The following is a 27,503-nucleotide window of genomic DNA, read 5'->3' on the forward strand; positions in this document are numbered from 1 at the left end:
TTCTTTGAATTGACTTGATTCTTGGTCAACATATAACTTTAACCAAGTAGCAGCTGGTAGCTGGTAGCCGCTGCAAAATTTTCTGGTGGCCGCACATGAGAACCACTGATCTAAATCCATATCATTGCAATCATGGTTAACTAACCAAAGCAGTCAATTTGATTTTTGTTTGAAATCCGCGCCGTTTTCACGCCGCATTACGTTGAAAATTATAGCCACTTTCGAATTCGTATATCTGAGGATCACTAAAGTTGTCCTTCGTCCTTGCTTACACGACCAAGATTCCTTTCAAAATGTAACTTTCCCAGGTATGTGTTTGTTAGTGCTGAGAGAGGGTGTTGTAATCTTGAGCCCCGCCAATAAGTAAAAAATCTATTCCATAACCATGTATAATTACCATATAAAAATGTTCTTTCATGTAAATTAGTATCAAAATAAATGTGTTTGATTGACCCGACCGTAAATGAAGTATATGTATGTACCTATCTCTCGAATCAAAACCATTTCAAGCTTTCTGCTATTCACCGTAAATACACATCAACTACCTATCCGAATTTCGCACAAATCTACTTATAAATCTGTTCACAACAATCATCTTTTCCAGCAATTTTGAATTTATATCATTAGGGGCCTAATAATATGGTCATTATAATATACATATTTATTATATTATGGACTGCCCTGAGACACACGACACTGCAGTTTGCATGCGTTGATGTAGATCTTACTTGATTCCAAATGCATCCGGTAAGAATTTCCAATTAAATAAACAAATCTAATTGGAGAGATTGATGGGATTTTACCTCGGCACTATTTTATTTAGCACTTATCACTGTTTGTCAGCCCTCTCTGCTGCCTTAAAAGTAGTATGAAAGAAGGATAGTAATTTATACATGAAAAATCAGTGAGAATTTTTCGTTTTATTGATGTTGCACTATAGCAGGCCTGGGCAAACTACGGCCAGCCGAGTAGTTCTACGGGGCCCGCGAGCTTTAATCGTATTTCTGAAAGTTTCTTTTTCCTCTATTTTAACGCGTTTTTAAAAATAAAATTTAAATATAAATGAATTGCACTGTCGACAAGAAATCAGCAAATTCTCTTAATTTGAACAACTTAAAGATTCTGCTAAAAGGATCAATCTACATAAATGTGTGAACAAACATTTTCAATTATGAATATCAATATAAACCCTTTACGATCAAGCATCATCGATGAACATTTACAGGCAGTTTTAAGAATCTCACATACAAAAGCAACACGTGAAATTAAAAAAATGTTAAACTGTTATATTCTTCTCATTAAATTGTTGACTTATTAGAAAATCATTTACTTTTTTATGTTGAAATTCCTTTTTCATAATAATAAATAATGCATGTCTAAAAATTTGCGATCCGCCGTTCATTTTATATTACTAATGTGGCCCTTTATCCAAATAGTTTGCCCAGACCTGCACTATGGTATACAAGTAGATCATACCATTGAGGGTATTATAAAAAGCTTCAAATTACGTAAATTAATAGAATCGTACACCACGGGAGCACAAAATGAAATGAGAATTTTGGGGGCGTTTGTCATTTGAAATTGGAAGTACTTACCATTTTATTGATGCACTGGAAGGGATTGTTAGTTCACAGTTTTAACATGTGGACAAGAAGTTCTTATTTGACAGTAGGAAGGAAATATAAAAGACTTAGCAATATCAATTTTTAAGTTTTTTTATTCATATTATAATGTTTATACTAAAATGGAACAATAATAATATAAAAACGAGGTTTAGGCACAGTCACATTCAATTTAAAACAAAATAATTATAAGATACTGAATGTAAGTAATACACTCCATTGCTTGAAGACAATAATCAATTCCCTCAAATTATTATGAAAACAAGATATAACAATTCAAATTAAGTAACAAGACAATTAGGTACACTTAAAATATATAATTTAGATAACAAAAAAGAAGAATTAATACGTTATATTGATTAATTAATGTATTTAAATGTCAGTGGGAGAGTGAGGGAGCCACTATCAATGTGATCTGTCAAAAATAGTATGTTAAATATCTAGTTCTAAATTCTGCCACACGATTCTTTCAACAAACAAAATGTGTGTTGACGGAATTTGTAGATTTTTACTTCGGTGACTGCTACACGGATAAACAGTGGGTACACGATGATATCAACATTAGGGGGGGTTACTTTTTTTTAAATACATCAATGCCTAGGGCCGGTTTTGTATTACAACTATATATTATTATAATAGAGAAAAACTATATATTTTATACATACACATCTGTTTGTACTTAGAATTAAAAATAACTTAATTAGGTTTATGTAATGTGAATTAATACAGTTTTTTAAGTGACTGAAAAATAATATGTAAGTGTTTAATTTAAAGGTCATTTAGTTTAATTAATCTAATATTTTACACATTATTATTTTTAACCTTTGGATGATTGATTGCTGATATTATAAACATTTATTATTTTACTGTAATTATCATAATATGAGAATAAATGGCGGAAGGTATAGTTAGTTGGTGTTAAAATAAAATGCATTTGGCCGCCTGAATAATGTCTTCAAAAGTGACCTCCCACTGTGCCTAAAGCGCAAAGTGTTCAACCAGTGTATGCTTCCCGTCATCACATATGCGTATGAAACATGGACCATAAGTAAAAAAGAGATCCAGAAAATTAGAGAAGCACAACATGGTATGGAGAGGTGCATGCTGGGCATAACGCGAAAGGACAAAAATAGGAATGAGTGGATAAGGAAACAGACAAGGGTTTGCGATGTAATAGAGTTCGTTAAAAACCTCAAATGGAAATGGGCTGGGCACAGCTTGAAGAAGGGACAATCGTTGGACAAATTTAGTCATCCAGTGGTACCCAAGAGGTACAAAATGTCCGCAAGATAGACCTAGAGGCCACTGGATCGATGAAATGATAAAGTTCTCTGGAAGTACGCGGTAATGCAACGCACAGGACCGAGAGAAGTGGAATCAGCTTGGAGAGGCCTTCATCCAGCAGCGGATAGATTCATGCTGATGATGATGATATCTTCATAATATTGTAGTTGACCCATGATTAACCGGGGTAGTAAAAAAAGGGGGAAAAAATTTGTCAAAATCGTCATATTTGCACATCTTACAAAAATATTTTTAGTTATACTTTAAGTAATAGATCCCATCAGAGGTCAAGATGACTAATTCCAGTAAATATTTAATCCATGCAATGAAATTGTGATATATACTAATATGTAGTATGTAATGTAGTATTGAATGTTTTTAATGTGTGGATTGATCGAGGAATACATTTTTTTAATTTTATATCCCAGCACATCGAGAGCGAACTGTAATTTTATTCTTTTCAAGAGATCCAGCGTTTATTAGGTGGTAATTAATTCATCATAATGTGTTTATCAAATGGTATTTACTACATAATATAGCAATTGAAGTGTCCAATTACAAAAAACAGATAAGATCACAATTCAACATTAGTGGTAAATGACTTTTTATGTGCCAAAATGTAACTGCTTAGTTTTAAAGTCAGCATCTTTTTCTATCAAAATATAACCATTTCTATTAGTTGATAACCCCTGTTTGCATTAAATATTTGAAAAATAATATTGGACGTACGGTCAGCAGTTTTGCAACTCCGATCTTATATGTAAGATCTGTCGAATTATTACATACTACAAAGTTATCTCAGAAATTTTAATGAAATAATGTAGTCAGCGAATGTGTTAATATGGGTTCCATGAATAAACATAACAAGATATAACAGAACATGAAGAAACAGAACGGTGATAAACAGAACTATGAAAATTCAAAACATAGGAAAAATATAACATTTATACCGGATGAGGATAACTATAATGAAGTTCTCACATACTTCTTCTCAACTTACATCGAAGGAGTTGCAGGAAGATCACCTCTCATTTCGAGGCTGCTGCTAAGAGATGTCCTAGGTTTTCACAACGCCTTAAACTCATTGTTTCAAACTCACCTGAGCATTTGGAACCGATTAGATGAGATGGATTAAGACGAGATATAGCTTGCCAGCGATTATTATTAGCCAATGCCCATACGGGTCACCTTGAAGTTAGAAAAAAAAGGTATGAGACCCTTAGTAATCGAGTGGCAATAGCAAATTCAGGAATATCAAAATCAAAAAGATAAATCGAGGTTTTTACCTCGAATGGCCAAGATGGTGATTAAATATTTATAATACATACATTTATTTTATAAATTCAAGTTTTATATGTATTTAATTAATACATAGATACATAATATGACAACAATAAATGTTTTATTTTTGCCCTGTTCTGAATTGTCATAATTCTGTTTATCGCTGTTCTGTTTTTCATTGCTCTGTTTTGTCCGATTATCGTTAATATGATAGATTTTTACAAAAGAAAAGACGTTTTAGCATAAACAATATATTGAAGTGAAGTAAATATGTAACAATAAATACAATAGATTGACTTAGAAACAAATATAACAAATGCAATGTTGAAAGTTTCCTTAATTTAGTATTGTATATAACAATAATAAATAAATTAATATGTTTTAGATCACCCCGTATCGTTTGCTCCCTAAATTGATTGTTCTTTAAATAAGGAACATACACATAAAATATTACGATTCGAATAAATATTATTACATACTTTATTCCGTGTACAAACCTTACGACACCAAACATTAAATAATATTATTTTAAATTAATTTAACGTAACACTGCTGAGATACACCAAACGAAACCACAATGAGCCTGACGATACCTAAAGGTAAAACCTGAGTTGCTAAAACCAATTTGTATGAAAAGTGCACAACTCATAAATTAGAATCTAAATTCTTCGCGTAGCTTCAGTCGGTAGTATTCATTTTTGACATTGATCAGCGGCGACTTTCTTTGATGCTGATGACGCAATCGATTCATCAGAACATTTAAAAGGGGACTTCGAAACATTTCAAACCGGTCAGTCATACAATTATTAAATTATACCAGTCTTAAAAAGATATTGATTGAGTATGGTTTAATGTCACCCAAAGCATAACGAAATCCCTGTATCTAACATCACAAGGGCCTCTAATATTATAATAATATGTAAACACTCAAACAAATATAATGTATACCAATAATATAACCAAAGAGATATATTGATATTTTTTATTACCTATGTTGGGAATTGAAATTTATGATTTTTCATCAATTTTTTATCATGGGGGCCTCAAAATTAGTCAATGGCTTGGGTATCCATGTCCCTAATATAAAGTGTTTCATTTTCTGAACGGATGCATTCAATCACTTATTTATAACATTGGTGCGTTCGTGAATGTTGTCACATTGTGGTAATCGTTCGGCGTCCCTCAGCAGTGCCGCCAAATTCACTAATATAAAATTTACGGATATCGTGTAACCCGGTGGTGCAATCATTTCCACGCCTGTCTCAGGACTTTGCGCGACGCAAATCTTTTGGCGGCATACGAGGACACTATCAGTGCGATTAGAACTAACACTATGAGGGAATAGTCAAAGTCTTCTTTCAAGAGATCGAATGTCTTCGATGGGGCGACCCGGGTTGAAAATAAATCTGTAAACAAAAAGAAAAAAAAAATCAGTGGAAATATTTTGTCAATGTTATATTAGGGTTTGCGATGCTAGAATCCCTAATCCTGAAATTTTTGTCCTGTAAATTTTTGGGCAGTTTTATATTAGTATTTTAGTAATCTTTGGGCACATATTATATTTTAACAACATCAAATTGACACTATATCTATGTACTCACAGTGACACGCACCTCTCCGGGCTGGTCAATAATTTATTAAAAATAAATAATGAATTTAAGTATGGGATCATAAATAAATAAAGCTAACAAAACTACCGCAGTCGTAAATTTTATGGTAGGTGCCCCCCTTTTAATAGATTTCTTGGATTAACAGTGTTTTTATTTGGAACACAACTAATGGACAGTCTAAACTGAAGAAAATGCAATTTTTGAAAACCATACCTAAGCCGTACGCGAATACAAGGCATGTTGATTCCAGTCCGCTGGGCGAAGTGTACACGTGTTTAATGCCCGTGATGGTTCGGTTATAGTTGATGACGGCCTCCGAGGGCAGCGGCAGTTCGGGAGTGTATTGGAGAAGGCCTTCCTCTCGCATCTCCGCCGTCAGAGGGATCGTCGGCCGGCGGGGATCTAGGATCGCCCACGGAAGCTCTACAATGGCTCCTGTGCTAAGTGACACTGTAATGAAAAACTCAATCAATATTTTTGGTTATACCTGAACAGTCAAGAGTATACCTAGAGCAGGGATTGAGGTAGCAACTTTTTCAGGTATTACTCAAAACTAAATTTGGGTATTATATATGTACCAAAGATGTTAAATGTTCTTTCGGATCTTTCGGTTTCCTATGTGACAAACAAAGGCTACTTTAATTGTTCCTAAGAGTTTATATAAAAGTTAGTTGACATGGAGTTCGTTTCTTGCTTGATTTTCGTATGTTTAGGCTCCATCTCTATGATGGTTGTATCAGAAATAGACGGTTGTATAATATTGAGATCAACTTCATGTCTAACTAAAACATATGTACATATTAAATATCACCAGAATATAAGGAAAAGACAGAAAATAGGTAGGTAAGTAAATTAGAAATACCTACAATCATATTGTATAATGAATTTATATAAAATTCTGGTAGGTGCTCGTAGGTATCAAGTCATATTGTACCTATCTGCAATGTTCCACCTGCACATAATTTTTTGATTTCAATGCTTTACGGCCATCTCTTTCCGGTGAGATAGTTCACGGTGAACTGTGCTTTGGCGGAATGTAATACATACAATTATTTACATGTAACCCATGGCAATATAATATTTAATACTTCATGGAATTGACTGATTTAGCAGAGCTAAAATTGTGTTGAAATTCTTGCAGTTTTTGGTAGATGCGGGTGATAACAGGGTAATGTTTGCTATAAATGCATCTGTAATACGAAATTACTTGTAAAGATAAGCTTTATTAACGTTTCTTCCCACTTCCATATTATTTAGGCGTCTTGACTATATTCGTTTCACGTATGAGAAATATGATTGGACATCTTGAACATGTTATTTCTACAGCGGTCATTTTAATCTAGCTACAGTTACAACTCGCACCCGGGGAGTCATAGTGGCACAAGTCCAAATTTGTCATTTTTTAGTTAAGTTAAGTATGCAGAAATGTTCCAAGATATCATTTCTATCCGCACAAATAGTGGCATAATTCTTAAAAATATAATGGTGGCCTTAAAAGCATTTTTGTCACTATCATATTACACATAACATTTTACTTAAATTCAAGCAGAAATAGTGGCACAATGATCATTGTTATTGCGGATAACATTCAAAATGAGATGACCCAAGTGTGCCAGCTTCACGCTATTATAAAGTAAATTAAAAAGAAAACTGATTTAACACACCAACATAAAATATTCAAACTGCTCTCCTGCAAAAACAAGTTTTTCGAGTTGTGCCACTATTATTCCCCGGGTGCGAACTGTATTGTACAGCATGTCACACAGTTCAATCTAACATTAATTAAATAATAAATCAATATATAATCTGTATCTCTTACCTAAGACGTCTTTAGCCGTGATGCCTCTATCGGTGATGGTTGTGGAAAGAGAGAGAGGTGGGGCGGGTGCGGGTAAGACAAAAGATTGTCTCGCCACTTCAGGAGCCCACCGAGCCGTCTTCAAAGAGCTGAAGGCTCCGTCGCCCGAGCGTTTGGGGCCCTCGTACAGTTCCATTGTCGCTGTAAATCAATATGTACATAATAGAAAAATAGTTTCATTCTAGGGGCGGCAGGTTATATGAAAGTATGGTGAAGCAGGCTGGTATGGTGAAAAAGTATGGTGAGGCGGACTGGTAATCAAGTTGCGGCAAAATTTCCACGTTAACATTATATTATATGGGTGTGTTATGATGAGCAAAGTAAATCCTCCGTGATGCCCCGATTTTTTTTTATCGCGTCGCTATTTCTCGTAAGTTGTCTGCTATTGCTGGCCTGCTTCATTCGGTTGTATGAGAAAGCCGATTCCTTGCCCATCTTCTTATTTAATACCTCTATGGTTTCATGATAAGAGTTGTGGCTTGTACTGCTTTCTTGATCATGAAATCCTGGGATAAAGAGGAGGATTTCAAAGCATAAGAGCTGGTAGCCTGAGGCGTCGTAAGAGTATGGAATCTTAATTCCCTGCTTAGGATTGACGGTCATAATGACAGATTCATATGTGACCGTTTTCTTTAGGTGATAGGAAAATTTCAACTAAGCATACCGCTTTATTTTTATCATAGACATGCACAGAGACGAAATGGGATATAATTTAACTTCTCTCCGTCTGTCGACCGGATATGCTTATAGCTGTGTCTAGTTTGATTTTAATGCTTGAGTAATTTTTAAGGCGTTTTTAAATCCGTTGCTTTAACCCATAGGCGTCCGACTTTCCGAAATACAAATTGGTCATTCAATCGAAGTTTATTTTTGTATATAGATCAGTAAAATGACAACCAATAATCAAATATCAATAACTCAAAATATATAACTTGAAATCAATTGATTTTTGGAACATATCGATACCACAGTTCAATAGGGGAACAACTGAGTTAAGAATGTCATCCGATGTAGAAAGGTCTTATCTTTATAATTCAGCAAAAAAAATAGTCAAAAATTTCTTCAATGTGTCATAAAATCAAATAACCCTTTCTGAGATTAATCAGTAATTCCGTTATATAATCAAATTTATTGGTTAATTCCTTATTAAAATGTACAATTTCATTGTGCATTGATGAATTCCACTAAATTAAATATAAAAAACATACACTTTTATCGAAATCAATGCTTTAAAATTAAAATGAGAATTACTGCAAAAAATTCAAACGCCATTATCTTGGAACAAGGTTTTATGAGTTGTTCCCCTATTGAGCTAGGGTATCGATATATAAAAAAAGGATGGCCTATTATAATTTCAGAGTTATAAAAATAATAAAACACATGAAAATGGAGATAGGGAGGTTCAATGGTCAATAAATAAGAACTTTTGTTGATTTTTTTTCAAACTTCCCGTGATGTTTTCAAGTGTTTCAAATGTTTATTAAAATTATTATTTGGTTGAAAACTTCACTAATCATTGATTTGTAGAGTATAGGAAGTTGTTTTAAAACATATTAGATCAACAATTTAAACAATAGGTGTCACATAGTCACAAAAAAATTCACAAATATATTCAGTACGAATTCACGCAGCGCCACTTTCTCATGGTGATACATTTAAAAAATCTATTATATATTTATTTGGTAAGAAACCTCGCTAACCAAAGTTTTATGTGGTGCAAAGATCTTCATCTTAAACTTATTTAATTCATAATTTTTTCGATAGATGCCTATGGACGTGCCAAAAAATTAACGAAAAAGTGCCTTCTCAGTGCCTACTAAGGAGATATTCTCCTTTTATGTAGTGGTTTTAGTCACCAGAGATGGACAAATTTACTTATGATTATATCATGTTCGTACCTGCCCCATGTTCCAAAATCAGAGTACGATAAAGAAGAAGTAGAACAAAGAAACTTCCAAGGTTGAAAGAGTATTTTTGATTATATTGATATGGACATACCGATCTCAGGTCTCCGGCTTTTGTCACTGTAGTAGCTGTAAACGAGCCAGTTCTCTGAGTGCACAATCTGAACAGGTCCGCGGGCCCTGCGATGGCTCTGTTCCACCACTATTCCGCCGGATACTACATCTACCAGGAATAAGTTGAGGACATCTGGAAGGAATGAAAGATAATAAAATATTAATTTTGAATTTAGCTGGATGTTACAAACATGTAACAAACGTCATCCTACATCAATTCAACCATCTATCATTCTGTCAGGTCATCATAAAATTATGGCACACGGTATTGTTTACCATTCTGCGCTTTGGTGCGAATGATACGGTAACTTGTCGACATCAGATATAGTGGAAATTGATGACATAGTGGACAGTCAAATCCAAGAAAATTTGTCTGATAAAGAGCTCTTCGGCGAAAAAGACGTAAACTCAAATTCAATTCTAACAATAGAAAATGCTATTAGGTACATCGGGAGCCTCAAAAGTTATTTTATTAGCATTGGGAATGTACAAAAGGAAACCTATTAATCAATAATATATAATATTGAAAGAGTTTATACAAAACAGCCAAAAATATTCACTGAACCAATAATGAGTTTTTTATAAACGTCCCTAATTTACATTTTCTCTCTGTCAAGTCACATGTAAAATTGAGGTTTCATTATGGTGATATCTGTGGGAAGTAAAAAATACACGTTGAAAACAGAATAAACCAAGAAAGTGTAATTTTCTGTGTCTGCAATTTAATAAACATATGGAGATAATAAAATTGTCCATTCCAGAGATCAATGATGAAATTATAGGCGATTTTCTTTTATTTTTTTTAAATGGTAGGTTTTCAGTGCACCCCCACTCTGCTACTTTGAAATCTACCAGCCGCCACTGTATTTGATAATAATATTGTAGTCGTAATCAAACTCATGTAGATAATAAATGCAGTCTAATTATAAATCTCAGATTTTAGAATTGCAAGTTTAGAATTACTGAGATATAAAATATTCATTGGGAATTAAGGCTAATAGATAAAAAACTCCTTGTTTAAATACCTTTATGCACTGGGTCAGAACCTTCAGTGGTGAACGCGACTAGATTGGGATTTATGTATTTGTAGAGGACACTTCGATCGCCCATCACTTTGCCTTGGGAATGGACTCGCTCCAGAGGATTCTTACTGGCCACGTTGGTGATTCTGTGGCCGCTGTTTGCTGCCCCTCCCAGGCGGATCAGCCATGTCTTCACGGCGGTTATTTGCTGCAAAAGCGACACAGCATTAAGATGTTTTTTTGCATTATAATGACGCTGTTAACATGGTTTCAAAAGTATGGTTTTATGTGATCTGTTTCTATATGTACATCAGTGGGGTGCAGTACATAGATGCTGTGAATGCTGAGCATGTCCAGAAATACTCGATAAAATAATTACTGTGATTCAAATTGTATATTTTATTTAACCGTTTCCTCTTATTATTCCTATTATATTTTTGTTAATTAATACAGTAGAATCTCACTAATCTGACACACCGTATGTCCGGTAATTCAGCACTATTTGGGATGGGACAAGGCATGTGATTGCCTCATTTTTTTTCATTTCCATGCAACATTTTTTATTTCTGCTTTCCAGTTTTTCATAATATATTCCAGGAATCCGGCACCATCAGGTTTTATATAGTACCGGATTCGTGAGATTCCACTGTATCACGTAGATATTTTTAGAACATTGCAGAGCTATCGATCTGCAACAATGTATACCATGCTACTTCATCGGCTGCCAGCAGATGAGTGACGACTGCTGGTTAAATACATTACATTTTTAGCTTACTAGCAGTGTATATTTGGTTTTTCTCAAGTGATACCTAATCGAACCACATAATACTTGGTAATATTTTGTTTCGCGAGGTTATAGAATTCCTTTGTACATAATTTCGTATTGAACACTATTTATACGACAGGGGAAACGTTTCTCCATACTGTTTCTGGCAATGTTGGTTCGTGATAATCACTTGCATATTCAATAATTTTAGTTGAATGTTGCATTACTGATTTTTAGTTATTTTATGAAAAAATCATGTCTATTAATTTTATTTATCTATAAATATTCATCTGGTTTTACTCGATTAATGCCATCAATTGGATTTTTGCAAGCAATATTCACATAAAACTAGTATTTTAGAAACATAATGAAAATTGACTGCTAATTTAATAATAACCATATCAAGTGACATTGTGTGTGTATTGCAGTGGCGAAGGGTGGATGTAGGCTGTTAGGATCCGACATAAATAGTGCGCATTCAATTTTGTCAGTCATACTGGTTTTCATTGAATTATGGTACCTATAGATTACTGTTTTAAAAATCATGTTATCACTCCCCTGCTTAAGCAAACTCTACCTACCTATTCTACCTATAAATATCTAAAATCATGTATGATTTAATGGGATAATTTTAGATGATTTATAGATGATTATTTTTTGACTATAACCTATTATGGCTTGGTTTACGCAGGGTTTAATTGAATTTTAAAAACTAACCAACACTATCTGCAATTTTTAGTGTTAGATCAATGAAAGCAAATAATATGTATGACTGACAAAGTTTAGTGTGCACTATTTATGTTGGATCTCAACAGCCTACCTCCACTTAACACCCTTCACCACTGGTATATTGGTGTCTGTCATTTCGTTTATAACGTGTATATCGTATATAATGTTTCAGATTTGTCTGTGCGATCTTTTACTGTAATGTTTGATAATTTGGGCATGAAACAAGAAAGAGTGGGTGACGCAGAATCGACAGAGACAAGGCAGTAAAACATGCGCGATAAGCAGTTGGCAACAGCAACCAAAGACATATTAGTCCCCGCTTATGTCATGCACACGGGAAAAAATCACAGCTGAAAGTTAAGAATTTCCACTATAAAATTAGCTTAAACAGCAAGTGATAAACAAGTAAACAAAAAACATAAATATCTAAAGAGGGAATGTATATTCTTACCTTATTCTTCTTGACAAGTGCCAGTCCCTGAACTGTGGCTGTCGGCGGATCGGCCACGAACATGTACAAGTTGTTGACTTGCTCGGCACAACTGGGAGGGTACACATGAACCGAATCATTCTCGTCCAGGATGACGATACCTTTGAGGAATTCCGCATTCAGTTGGGTCAGCTGCGCCGTTTGCTTTATTCTATAGCCCAGGTTCGCGATTCCAAGGTCTAGCGCGGCCCCCGTGATTGGGTTGAACATGAACAAAATGCCTTCACCGGTGAACTGAAATAATGGACATTTTTAAACGTGTTGAATAAAAATTGTCTTCTATTCGAGAAATGCATAGGATGTTGAGTTTCGTTACATTGAAACAGCATCAAAATATAATGACAGCTGCAAGTATTCAGAAAAAGCCACAATATAAATTAATAGTAGTTAATATCTCTAAGTAAATTAATTGTTTCAGTGATTAACTGAACCAATTGACCAATTGTGGATCGAGTATACCTAGTGAGGTATACTGGATTAGTATATTTTTTTATTGACATGGCAAGACATTCGTATTCGTGCTGAGATATAGTGTTTTATGATAATAAATGTTAACATTGTCGATAATACAACTGAGATGTATTAAATAGTGCTAGTCATTTGTATTTGCTTATTTAATCGATATTATAAACACTTCAAATGTTTGTAAGGTAATCAGGTCGTGAATGACAAATAATTACTAGTCCTATGCGCATGTTTTTACACGCGCGTTTATCAATTTTTTTTTGTTATCTGTTAACAGCCGATACACAGTGAAAGAGCGCTTAGCAATTCTTGACATTTCACGCATCGGGGTCTTGATAATCTCTCAGGGTAATGAATTATGTTTGCAGATTTTTATAGTGATAGTGAGTGTGTCCACACTGGAGCAGAGGTTAAAATGGTATACAGTTTATACGAAGATTGCAGTTCAATTAATTTAGATTGGGAAACTGAGATAGCTTGATCATGTGCAGTGTGCACCATAAGAACGACCATGGACTAGAAAAGGGAGTAATGTAGAGTAATTTAATAGCCAGGTCAAGAATTCAATGGCTAGATGGAGCTACAAGTGACTACCGTATACTTGGGGAACCGAACTGGATAGCAACAGGTGTGGAGTTGTTAAGAAGAAGTCTGGGCCCACACCGGGATATATGGTAATGTAGAGGCTAGACCGCTTACTTGTGTTTCATTTCAAGAATTGTGCAAAACAGCAAATTGTATGAAAGTAGAACATATTATTACGATAGCCAAGGATCGCCTGTATGTATTTAATTTACCTTGTGTCTTGCAACAATGGTGCACTGGGCATCGAAGGGAAGATGCCTGGTGGTTCGTTGAACATAGAGCAACATTTTCCCGTCGCTCTTTGATAACTTGTTGTTGAACGGAGACAGGAACGGGATGTACCTCTTCCAAATGATGTTTCCAGACAGATTGTCAATTGCAAATACCTGTGTAAAAGTACAATATAAACATTTAAACCAATTTATTTGTAAAGTATAAGGTTATTTTGTTCAGGTGAAATAATGGCGATTTTGGATAACAGATATTTTGTTTTATAATTAAAAACATATCCAAGGTTAAGTTAATCATTCAGAATCTTTAGAACAATGTAGGCACCTTTCCTAAGGTCAACATTTATGCTACTCGGGGAGTGATTTTCAATCAGGGTTTTACGTGCAGTGTAAGAAACTGTGAAAATAAACATGTCATAAAACACAAACTACAGAAATGCATGGTGGTCTTTGGTTATATTTATTTACCTTTCCAGCGTCAGTCGCCACAATAATAATCTTATGAAGGCCAAACTCGTCCCTGACCAGCAGGTCGTTGGTTGTCTCGTGGGTGTATTCACTGTCTAAAGGCGGCACCAGCTGCTGCAGTAAGGTGTGCAGCAACGTCTTCACCTGCGACGCCTGGCTTCTCAGTCTTCGTATTATCATACTGAATATGTCGCCTGTAACAGATAGAACATAAATCGAATCGGCAAATCGGTGAGAGGATCACAAATGAAACGACAGTTGAATAAATGATGTATTGAGAAAAATTAAACAAAATTTTCGCAGAAATTAGACAATATTCAGGCAAAAATCAGCAAGTAAAATATGTTTTAATATTGCACAAAATAAGGAAAAACAGCTTGTGATCAAAATCAAAAACCATTTGGCTTGTAAATGATTATAATAGATTGTAACTATTATTATTTCCGACTGCTCTTACATGGAGCCTATTGAATCGTTTTCTTTCACTCGGCGTTACTTTAACTATGTCATATGTTCTGTCAAAACTATCTAACTATCCTCTTATGTGGCATATTCATAATTGTTATAGATGGAGGGTGGGCGAATCCAATAATTAACAAAGATTTGACGAGTGAGTGACTTATTATATGGATGACCTCAGGTGAGCGGCAAGTGAAGATGATATGTAATCATCACCCCCTTTCACTTATCGTTGGTTATATCTTTACCTCAATGCCGTTGTGGGCTGACAACGAATGTAGGTTGGCTCGATTATTAAACTAATATTTTGATATTTTACATGTTCTACGATCAACAACTTTGATAGTTAATTTCTTGCCGTTCTCCATTGTGAAATGAACTGTCACAACAGTGGCTGTTACTGTTGTTGCCATGCCAACTGAATCTACGATAATATTTAATATTGGAGTTAAGGTCGATTTGCGTGATTATTTAGAAGATATTAGTGAGATTATAACAATAGTATGTTTTGAAGGCCGCTAATCTATTATTCTTCAAGTAAAATCGATGATTTTTATAATTTTTTCAATCTACTGAGTTTTAAAAATTTCATTTGGCAACACTGCAAAACATTCTTTAACATAAGACTAATTTTTGATAAAAGATAATATCCTACTATTTGTAAAATATAGACTATTAGTCTCAGTGACGTCCCGTCGGGGTAGGCAGGTCATGCGTTACTTAGGGGCGGCAAATTAAGGAATGAATACGATCATTACAGGTTTTGAAAATAACGGCAGTTTTTCTTGTAGCTGACGATGCTGTCGCTTTGTTAGAAAGTACCGACATCTTAGTTTAAACTAATCACAAAGGGGCCTCCAAACTTGTCAGAGCCTCAGACCTCCACGAACTTAAAACCACCGCAGTCTGAGAGGAGGTTTCGTAGAAATGATCTAATCCTCAGTAGACAATGATATGTATGTAATTTTTTTCAAGATTTTTGTTGCATTTGTTACTTTAAGATAGTAAAATAGGTAGTTAAGTATGCACCTAACAATTTTGCGTTCAAGTTGAGACTAAACATGGAAGGAGACGGCATTCTAAGTCTGCCTAAGGGGGGACACTGTAAAAGATTTTATAAAATATTCTTCATAAAAGATCTTTGATAGTTTAATATCTAATAAATTGTTTCAAGGATGTATCTATTCAACTTGTTTTCAGGTCATCAAATACAATTTATGAAATGGGGATAAAAGATATATTATGAGGTACACAGCAAAAAAAAAAAAACAAGATTTTATTAAGGGGAGATGACAAAACGAATTCAATGTGGTTTTAACATTTAATAATTGAACCCTGCTCTATATACTTTTGTACAGCACATGTGAAATAGTAGAGGATAAAACCTAATGATGTAAAAGGGGTACATTTTATCTGCTTTTAAACAATTAATAAAAAAGCTGAAAAAATAACACCAAGTCACAAAATATAAGGGGACAATTTAACATAAATATGTAAACTATTTTTAGTAAATGAATAAAAAAAACACTAACGGGATATTTGTTTATGGTTTTGAGGAAAAATAAAAAAGGGATTTATGTAATACTATGTACGAAACTGTAAAACAAAAGCAAACATAAAAAGATAACACGATAGAGTATATTTTATACTGTACCCGATTCTCCAATGTCAGCTAGAAATAAAAAATGCGAATGAATTGAATTTATTGTAATTGATTTAAAATCTTTTTAGGTTAATATTGCATGTCAATATTAATAATTGTATGTAGTACATACATATTAAAAAGGTAATAATTAATAGTCAATTAAAAGTTTAAAGAAATTGTTAATTCTTTCATCTAAATTAGGTATAATATAATTTATGTATTTATGATTTGTAACCGAAAACAACAGTACGTAGGTACCTAAAGTAATATTTAACCTTACGATATTGCTACGGCAGTATCTCAGAGGCCGTAGATTTTTAACGAAATAGTTGAATGTAGAAAGCAAAGCTCTTACTACAATCGCTGTTATACCGATAATTTGTGGCTCAGTATTTCATAATTCTTCAAACAGATGTCACTGTGTGTTTAATTTTTTAGATTATGCAAATCAATCGTCAGTGGCTAGAAATTTGAGTTTAAAATCGGGCGAGATAACTCGCGAAATTTGTATATGCGGTCTGTCGATCGCGGTCTCATAGAGCGAGATAACTCGCTGAAAGCATAGAACCGGTTAAACTATTAGAAATATTATTACAATATTCAATTTCGATTACATAATATACTTGCATAATAGACAAGAAATCTTAAAAGCACATAGACAATTTAAATTTGTGTATATTTTAAATAAATAAATATGACATAAACTCGACATCAAGTCAACAGTGGTTTTGAAGAAAGCTTTGCATAAGCAATCTGAGATACATATCGAATGTCGAATAATCCCATTGTGATAGAATTTGTTATTATTGAAATAATAATATAGATGTCTCTAATTTGCTGCCACTGTGCGTAATTTAATAAACCAATTTGTATTATTTGCTGCAGGGCAGTAATTGGATATTGTGGTAAATAAATCCTCGTAAATTATTTCATTGTAAGTCAATATAAACAAAAACAACCATTTGGTACATATTGATACATTTTGCCACTGTTATGTACTAATTCAGTATGTATGCATTACTAGAGTGTATAATATGTACGCTTACCTTCTTTATTATCGAACTCAGTCTCGATGACCGCTTCCAGCTCTGATACCGGAAGATCTAACATTTCCACACCTACTATCCTGGCTAAGGCTTCCTCTCGAACCCATAATAATTTTCCTGAAATAATAAATTGTGAAATAAATGAACAAAAGATTTTTTGATAAAGAAATTTAAAAGCAATATGCAATGTTTGTATGTACGCAACGAGTGAATTGTTAAATAAAGAAACGTGGATGAACGATCGCAAAAAATCAGAGATTTTCGATTGTCTGTGATCTTTTTGAATGAGCATGTGCTCATTCCTAATGATTCAATTGGCCGAGTGACCTCACAGAGGTAAGGCCTCAATTACATTGAGCTTCTTTACCAGCTGTTTATTGGCGAATTTACAATCTGCCTGTAAAGTCGCCCAGTGTAATCATCGAATAAGCTAATAAGCAGGTTGTAAACACTCTACCGAGAAAAGTTGAAAGCCGGTCAACTTTACACGCTGGCGTGTGGGCCTCCCGGTAAAAAAACGAACTACGTTCCGTCAAAATAGTCGCTGGCTTGTGGCTTCTCAGCGAATGGAAAGTTTTGTGTGTAATCATCAAATCGCAGTAGCTGAATCGCCTGCTTTTAAATTCGCCAATAAACAGCTCGTAAATAAGCTCAATGTAATTGAGGCTTAACACAACATGACCAAAATGGATGAAATATTACTCCCTACAGGGACCGCCAAATTAAACAAAGGTTAGCAAATGAAAATAATGCAATTCGACTGTTTAATCTCCAAACCAGCGAATTCCATTTGGGCTAACTGTTCAGGAAGGAGAAAAAATTTAATAATTTAACTCTCGAGCAGAATTTAACAATTCCAAAAATATACTTTATAATAAATTATACTAATTAATACACTATTTTAGGTTCCCTTTTTTATATAAAGAGCGGAGTTGTTCCATTTACGATATTGGAAATTTGGCACCTGCAGTTGGATGTTTTGTGTTAAGAACGATAATGCATTTATTTATAGGTTTAGGAGTTTGAAATTTTGAAATTTTGTGTGAGCATAGAAAACATGTTTAACCCTTTTACTCCCATTCGGCTGATATTTCGGCCCACCATACCTATGCGAAAACTCCATCTGGGCCGATCCATCGGCTGAAAGTTTGGATCCAAATTTACGATTTATTCCAATTTTTTTCCCGTCATATTTCATCTCATGTAGACAAAGCACTATATTCGGTATGCGTTAGGTGTGACTAATATTTATTTTAGTGTGGCACTCGATTATAATTGTGGCATACCCTAATAACTCACAAGTCATAATTGTTCTTGCTGTCGAACTCGAAGCCAAAGAGGGTCATAAAAATAATAAAACATTATTTTTATGACACATTTTAAGTTCTGAGATTTCTTTTAGTTGTTTTATGATTCATATATCACATAATTATGAATTTAGTAATTTTAATGAACTCTGACCGAACGAACAATGAAGGACCACTGTTCTTTTGGCAGGATGGTGAAAAAATACATGAATAAATATTATTTATTATAATAGATTTAGTGCTTTGAAACTTTTTTTTTGAAATTACTTCATTCCCATACCAGTTGCTCCCGATACTGTATTGAATTCTCGTGCGATTTTGTGAATTGAATAATATTCATGAATACCTTTACACTTTACGATTTTTTTTGATTACTTTATATAAAAATTCTATTTCATAGAGAAATAATAATATGTATATTTTTCTTCTGTTACTAGATAAGAATAGATTATACTATAAATTTTGATATATCAATTATAATTAAAAAAATGTCGTCACACTTGTTTTGTAGTTCAAACATAGTTTTATCCGTTCATTTCTAAATAAATATTGATACATTATTTTTTTCTTTTATTTTATTGGTGTTAACTATCATTATTATTACTTATTATTGCTTTATACACCATTTAGAACACACAAAAAAAGTTTCAGATTTTTAAAACATGTGTAGAATTATTTATTTAAAAAAAACTAAATCAACAATTTTTTGGCAAAAAACGCTTGGGAGTTTTCACATATGCTAGGCTAAATCACTTGGGAGTAAAAGGGTTAATAACAAAATGCCTTCAAAATCTCATTTATGGTCTTAAGTTTAACCCGGCCGGCGCCGATGTCACACACCTTGTACAAATCGGCCAAATTCGCAATGCGCATGTGTATAAATCGATGTCACCGCGTCCATATTTATCATACGGGACTGATTTTTTCACGTAAATTTGGCCTGATTTGTCCTTCTCCTGCCACCTATGACATATTTTAAAAGCATTGGTTCTAAATATAAAATAATCACCAAAGTTTCGAACCAATTCGTACGGCCAAGTTTTGCCGGTCGACAGAAATCAGTTTGAACTGCGCGCCGCGACTGCGCAGTATACGACAGACTTTCAACCGAGCGGGCCATTGCGCGGGATTGTATTTATCGCATACAAGTTGAATATTTACCGCAATCGTTGATAAATACTTTTTTTGCTGTCTGGTGTACTTATCACATTAAAACTGGCATGATTAACTATTGAACGTATGATTTTATTTTACCGCGATTTTTAAAATACTTTTTGTACTGTCTACCGTGTCCCATTTTAGTGAATGTGAAAATTAATACTGATATCAATAACTATTGTGTGTGAGTTTAATGGTTTCTGTGATTTGGCGTTCCCTAATACTGTAGTTAAACATTTTAAAAACATTTCATAGTTTTATAGTGCGTAAATATGGAGGAAGAAAATGTGCGTACTAATGAGGAATTGGACTCAGATTATGATATGTTGGAAGAGGAATTGGAACAGCATGAGACTGATCATGACGTCGACGATACGGACTCTGACGAGCCAATTGAATTTTTGCGGTCGTGGAGAACTGGCCCGTATATTCCAATAGTTCACGAATTCAATGATTGTCGATCTGGCGTGACATCGAACGACTTGAACGAATCCTCTCCCGAATGTCTTTTCTTTGAACATTTTTTGAATAAAAATATAATGTCGGAAATAGTGAACCAAACGAATACATTTTTTAACCATTCGTACAGTGCGGGAGACCTTGGACCGAAATCGCGATCACACAATTGGACAGACACGTCAGTGCCGGAGTTGTATACATTTTTTGCCGTATCAATGCTGATGACTCGAAATAAGCACACGTCGATAGAGGAACATTGGAGTACCGATCCTTACCTGCATGCAGACATTTTTGGGAAAATAATGGCTAGAAATCGATACCAACTTATTTTACAAATGCTTCATTTTTCTGATCCTAGTGTGACCGCCTCAAATGATAGACTAGCTAAAATTAGATTACTGTTAGAACACACAAGAACAATTTTTAGGGAAACGATGATACCGTATCAGAATCTTTGCATAGATGAGAGCATAATCGTGTTTAAGGGTAGATTAATTTTTAAACAATTCATTCCTTCCAAAAGACATCGATTTGGAATAAAAATGTTTGTGATGTGTGACGTAATGACAGGATATATTATTGACTTTATAATTTATTGTGGGGAAGGGACTGACATACAAGACAATGAAAATCTCGGTATTTCCGGTGCGGTAGTGACAACGCTAATGAAAGACTACATCGGGAAAGGTCACACCTTATGGTGTGATAACTGGTATTCGAGTCCGGCGCTTTTTAAATACCTTCACTCTCACAAAACGAATGCTTGCGGTACAGTGAGAAAAAATCGTAAAGATATGCCAGAGTTCAGCAAACTGAAAAAGGGAGATACCGAGTCTAAGTACAATAGTCCACTTTTGGCTCTGAAATGGCACGATAGGAGGGATGTTCACATGCTATCCACCCTCCACGATGCATCATTTGGACCAACGGGAAAAGTGAACTATAGAACTGGCGAAAACATCGAAAAACCAAAATGTGTTATAGATTATAACAAAAATATGGGTACGGTAGATAAGTCCGACATGATGCTTAGCAACTTGTCGTGTATGAGAAAGTCGATCAAGTGGTATAAAAAGGTCGCATTCCACATGATCGACTTATATTTATTAAATGCTTTTTATTTATATAAATTTATTAAATGTGACAAAAAAACATTGGGCGATTTTCAACTCTGTGTAATAAAACAATTAGTGAACAAATATTGTGTGAGAATTTCAAATGCACCCCTGCCCAAGCCGACAGCGTCAACTAGCGATAATCCCGTACGATTATTGCCCAAAAGTGCAACGGGACATTTGCCAGAATACATTTTACCGACACAAAATACCGATAAGCCTAGAAGGAGATGTTTCGTATGCGGGAATTCTAAAAAAAATCCGAAAAAAACAAAACTCTCTCGCTATATGTGCCCAACGTGTGATGTTGCGTTATGTCTGTCACCTTGCTTTAAAATATATCACACGTCAAAAGAATTTTAAAATAGGTTTATTATTGTATTTGTTTTTTTTTTAATATCTGAGTTCGTGTTAATTTATCAATAATATTCAATAAGTTAAGTGTTTGTGTAGTTTAAATATATTAAAAGGGTCCCCTTTATATTTGTTTACGACTCAACCCGAAGACATTAATATGTGATTTATCGATATGCACTTGAAAATTAGTAACACTTCAATTCGTGGGAACGTAATGCACAAGTGTCGAAATAGTACACACCGCGCAGAGCTCTAACTATTGGCTACAAAATGGCGTCTTACGGTGAGTTCTTTCAAATTTGGATAGCATTCGTTTGTTCGAGTGTTTCTGATATTATAACTGATTTATTACGGTTTTTTAGTGTGTCGAAATTATTTTAATGGTTTTGGGTTCTCGACTGGAGCTGTGACATATTTTTTATTGCTTTTTTTAGTATAGAACAAAGACGATAATGAAATTCATGCGTAGTTATGGTGCGTCATACGATTTTTGAGGCAGGTGCCGGGTTAAAGTGCAGCTGCCTGGTTTGCAGATTAAGCAGTCGACTTGCAACAATTTATCGCGAGTAGGTTAAGTGGTCTGATAGCAGTGGTGGTGTGGTGAGATAGGGTGTGGGTAGAGAGGCACCACCTACATCCAATTATTGTCGATTGCACCGGCTTAACCAAGCTCTTAGTCGAGAATGATATGTAGGTCAGTACCTACATGCAGTAACAGGATATTCATCGAAATGTAACGGCAGGATAGAGGCGCAATCTAGATCCACCCGTTGTCTACCTCATTGATTAAGTTGTGGTAAATTTTATGTAATCTACAAATAAGTAAAAATGATTTAGCTTTAGACACTATACCTGGATTCTGTAGTAAATAGATAGCATCATCATCGCCTCCGACTAGAAGTCTGCACGCCACAGTATTTTTAGCAGTTTTGGCACACATTGTTGCCCTGAGTTTCGGATAGTTGGCACCAGGTAGCGCAATGACACTGCTGATATCCGGCATGTCCTGACCAGATTCTAGATTCGAAGCCGTAACATGAAGGCTCTGGAAAAGAAGAATAAACTCAAATCGGAGTTCGAATAGTCTGGTCTAATTTGTCAATAGGGGAATGCTTAGGGGTTTTGTTTTTAAACACTACATCCACCTTAAAATAAAAATTTATAAAGTTTCAGTTATAATGAGGATGACTTACTTTGGTATTATTAGACTATGACAAATAAATATCCTTTATGAAGAATATTTTATAAAATCTTTTATTGTGTAATATGTAACCTATCTTTTATAAAATGTCTTTCATAAGAAATATTGGTACAGTTCGGTTATGAGGAATACAGCGGAAAACACATTTTGAAAATACCCGATTATTTGTTAGTTTGAGTTAGTTTAGGTTAAGTTAGGTTGGGTTAGGTTAGGTTAACCTAACAAATAATTCAGTATATCGGCTATTTTCAAAATGTGTTTTCCGCTGTATTCTTCATAACCGAACTGTACCGAAATATTTTATAAAAGATAATAGCATGAGATTATCAAAGATCAATCAATGGTAAGGAGTGTGTTGTAGTGTTGCCAAATGGTATTTTTTATAAAAATGAACGATTATACTTGATGATTGTTGGTCTTTAAAGCGTGCTATTGTTATAATTTCACAAGTATCTTCAAAAGATCACATTAATGTGATCTTTAATGCAACATATTATATTCATATTATTATTTGTAGGTTTGAATACGTTAAAAATATAGCCGGTAATTACCTCATCAGCATAACGAGTCTGCAAAATGGCGTAGTCGTCAAGATATTTGACCACATCCACTGACGCAACGTCTTCCTTCACTTGCACATCCGTAACTTGGAATTCATTATCTTTCAATAAAATAACTCTCCCGTTCACAACGACGCCCGGTACGGTGCCGGGCAATACCCTGAGGTCCACGTGATTGTCATTCATATTTGGGAATGTACTTGATATGGATTTTGAAAAAAGTTGAATTGCGTTCGATGTTACGTCCATCGAAAGCAATTGACCACCGCCATCGTTTGTGCCTGTTACGCATGTGTAGTAAGGCGCCGACAAAACGCATCTGAAATATTAAAAAAATATCTATGAATTGAATGGATGTATGAGAGTTTACCGATTTGGTTGATATTTTTACCAAAGGTGAATTATATTTTTTACCAATTCATTTTAGGATAACCTGTACCGGATTGTCAAATATCATCACAATGTCTTATTGAGCCATTTATAGTTAGAATTATTTAAATTTGGCAACGTCATGCATTGGCCATATTGATAATAATAATTTATGGAATTGACTGTTTCAGTGAATCTAAAATCCAATTTATATGGCAGTCCATGAGTCCTTTTTATCAGCTTCACTTTCATATATTTAGGCTCCGTCGAGTAGAGAGTTTTCTTCAATGTCTTCAGATCGAGTTTATTCTATGTATTTAAATATAACTTATAGAGCATGATGCACGAGAACTTAGAAGTGTAAGTACAAAGTTAGATGTTTAACTCAGGCAATGGAAAACATCATCTTAGATTGCATCGCCTTCTATATCCATAAATAATATTTGTTCTACAGTAGTAAATTTATGGTAAATCTAGGTATAAGGCAGTGGGCCACATGAGGTGTCAAAATAAAAGCGCTATACAAAAATTCACTTAATTCTATATTCAAAATATGGATGTGAATAATTTTCATAGAATGTTTTATATATTTAATATCATCGTATGTCAATACCTCTATAGATGAAAACGTTAGGTAATAAATTAATAATATTTGATGACTGTGACTTATACAAATGTTTGCATTTTAAAAAAATGATTCCACGACGCTTGCATTATGTGCATTTATTCATTTAAGCAATGTTTGACCGTGAGTTTTATATTACGTATTTTACATGATTTTGTCAATCAAGAAAACATTTAATTCACCTAGGGAAAACTGAAATTTTAAATATGGCACCATTTTCAATAGAAACGAAGCCAACTAATAAGTATCATTTCACCATAGACTATATACGTCTAGCTAAGTAGAGCCTAGTAACTAGTGAGTCTGGATGGTGTTTAATCTAAAGGCGAATTCATTAGCTAAGAAATCTCGCCATTGTGCTAATGATCTCAAGATATTAACTATATTTAGATAATTTTATTATTATATTTAAAGATGCCACCGTTCTATTCTTACTTGTGATTAATCCACGAGGCTGGCAGTTTGCTGGAGGCTCCCCGGTTCTGTCCAGTGCGCAGATTGTAAGATGTGAGCTCGAGATGTGTGCCCGAGACGGGGAGAAGGTGGTGCAGGATGTTGGACTCCACCCACCAGTGGCCTGAGGGTGCGGCCGCTTGCTGCGCCGTGCCCTGCAGCCACAGCGACCATTCCCACATTAGATACCCTGTAAAATTGTCACAAGTGTGCTATAGAAGTCAGCCAACATATTCCGCATATCTTAGACTTCCTGCATGTAGATACACGATTTAATCATATAGTGAAAACATAAAAAAAACCCCGCATTATATTGTAAAAGCCATTGCAAAAAAACATTAGAGGTAACCCCAAATTAATTTGAACTAAGACAAGTCAACATACTTGTTTCCCCAATCGTGCACACGGGCACAACATAGTCCATAGCGTGTCCACAAATTTGTACATATGCTGTTCGCCGTATCACACTTCACTGTGTAATGTTATATCGGAAATATATGGTTGTATATTAAAGACCGTCCAACCTCTTTGGGTCGTATAGTACTGAGATAAAAGTCATGTTTAAATAAAACATGGTTCTTGTTGGTTTACAGGAAGCCAGCGGCACGCAAATTTTGAAAATAGCCGATGTACTGGATTATTTGTTAGGTTAAGTTTTCATTCTTGAATTCATGAATTTTGCCAAAATCATCTCACAGCGAACTGTGCTGCTACGGTGAAATGTAATATGTACAGTCCATGGAGTCGAAACATCAAACTGAACTTTCAAATATTGGAAATGTCTGAACAAAAATACAGATACAGTGAAACAGTTGACCCTTAAGTAAAATAAGAAATATTAGGTGCATCCATCAATTAAAAATAATATACCAATGCAGTCTTTCAATTGGACGAATATTTCTCAACCTCTTGAATGAAAAATAGATTAATATTTCCATGCTCTATGCAGATTGAAAGGCTGCCACGTTATGCATGCCAGGTAGCCACTGACTTCTGACTATTTTCACAAAAAGGTAGGTAGATGGACCACCACGTGACTACAAACATTTGTCTGACTTGGGCCATTGTGTGGATCTAGCTTTAGTCTATCTGCAGTAAGAAGCCAGTTAGCAAAATTGGACATACAGTCTCTGTTTTTGGATGTATTTAACATTGTCCATCTTTTGTATCAATGTATCTTCAGAGAGCGAATGTTTGATTGTACTGACCAATTTTGTAATCTTTTGACAATTATCTATGTATTCGGATGTCTCCCTGGAATCATAATATCTCTGGGGTCTTTATATTATATTCACCTGTGGTGCTGTCCCATCCCCTGATTAACGATGGATTATTTCCTGACACTGTTACAACTTCCTCGGAAACATGTAACATTTGAATGTTGCCATTTGAGGCGCCTTCCAATACGTGCCGCCATAATATGTGACCTACAATATGAAGGAAATTCATTTTAGATAGGAAGGTATTTTTTATATCAATATTAGACCAAGGCCTGTAAATGAAACACCTTGAAATAATAGCACATATCAAATAAACAATAAATGAATATATAAAAGAGAAATTATTAACATATCAGTGTTGTATTTTCAATATAAAATAGGCTTTTGAATAAATTGTGCTTTGTCACTAATCATTTATAAGGCTTCAAAATTCTAACCTGACTTCAAATTGAGTGCAGCAATTACATTTTCTTCTGTGGCAACTATGATCTTTTTGGCAGCAGATACAGTATCAAACTGAGAAAACTTAAATTTTCCTACATAGCTCTGTTTCCTGCAATGAAAACGTGCAAAAGAAAATAATTAATTAGTCAAAATCAACAGAATATCAAATAAGTCATATTTTGTAACCTATATTGTGACGATATTTACCAGTCAAATTTGCCTATCTGATCTTCGTATAAACATAGCGATAGATTAAAAAGACTTAAGAGTATTATTAAACAATAAAGGGACCCTATATTTTTCACAATTCCAAAAAAATTGGTTTTAAAACGAAAACTCCAAGAACCCATGGCGAAATCAGCCGATGACAACCATAGACTAAAATATTCTAAATTAATAAGGTGAGTTGCCTATAATAAAAATATAAAAATCCATTTATTGAGATTAAATCAATATTTTTTAGAAAAAAAAACACTTAGGTAATTGTAAAGAAAGACGTAGGTAGGGATTCATAAGAATAATTATTTTTGGAACATAATGCATGAATATTATTATTATAGTATTTTGGGTAAGCTGTGGGATTTTTTTTTATAATATTGTGTCAAAAATTAAAAAAAAAAACGTATTTTATAACGAATGTGATTTAAATGTAGTAAG

The 27,503-nt window shown here is 34.3% G+C and overlaps 1 protein-coding gene across 1 annotated transcript; it reads right to left on the bottom strand.

Annotated features, from left to right (window-relative positions):
• Nucleotides 1-4,316: 4,316 nt before the first annotated feature.
• Nucleotides 4,317-27,230, bottom strand: EMC1 (ER membrane protein complex subunit 1). Its single transcript, XM_085945360.1, has 15 exons — nucleotides 27,054-27,230; nucleotides 26,840-26,955; nucleotides 26,478-26,609; nucleotides 25,165-25,372; nucleotides 23,727-24,054; nucleotides 22,827-23,019; nucleotides 17,579-17,695; nucleotides 14,429-14,622; nucleotides 13,943-14,116; nucleotides 12,642-12,914; nucleotides 10,699-10,903; nucleotides 9,654-9,806; nucleotides 7,617-7,796; nucleotides 6,011-6,247; nucleotides 4,317-5,593 (listed from the first exon to the last, which is right to left on the bottom strand). The coding sequence occupies exons 1-15, from the start codon at nucleotides 27,194-27,196 to the stop codon at nucleotides 5,433-5,435; spliced, it is 2,814 nt and encodes a 937-aa protein (XP_085801486.1). The 5' UTR covers nucleotides 27,197-27,230; the 3' UTR covers nucleotides 4,317-5,432.
• Nucleotides 27,231-27,503: the final 273 nt, after the last annotated feature.

Source organism: Rhyacophila brunnea, unplaced genomic scaffold, assembly GCF_057557595.1.
Source record: "Rhyacophila brunnea isolate RB1 unplaced genomic scaffold, BYU_Rbru_1.0 scaffold_18, whole genome shotgun sequence".
Classification (NCBI taxonomy): domain Eukaryota; kingdom Metazoa; phylum Arthropoda; class Insecta; order Trichoptera; family Rhyacophilidae; genus Rhyacophila; species Rhyacophila brunnea.

Excerpts from the sequence above, each read along its gene's own strand:
- EMC1 (XM_085945360.1), bottom strand. The coding sequence starts at position 27,196 with ATGGGTTCTTGGAGTTTTCGTTTTAAAACCAATTTTTTTGGAATTGTG. Across the intron at positions 26,610-26,839 it reads TGCACTCAATTTGAAGTCAG|GTCACATATTATGGCGGCAC; the intron begins GTTAGAATTTTG and ends TTCATATTGTAG. Across the intron at positions 12,915-13,942 it reads CCATTGTTGCAAGACACAAG|TTCACCGGTGAAGGCATTTT; the intron begins GTAAATTAAATA and ends CCATTATTTCAG.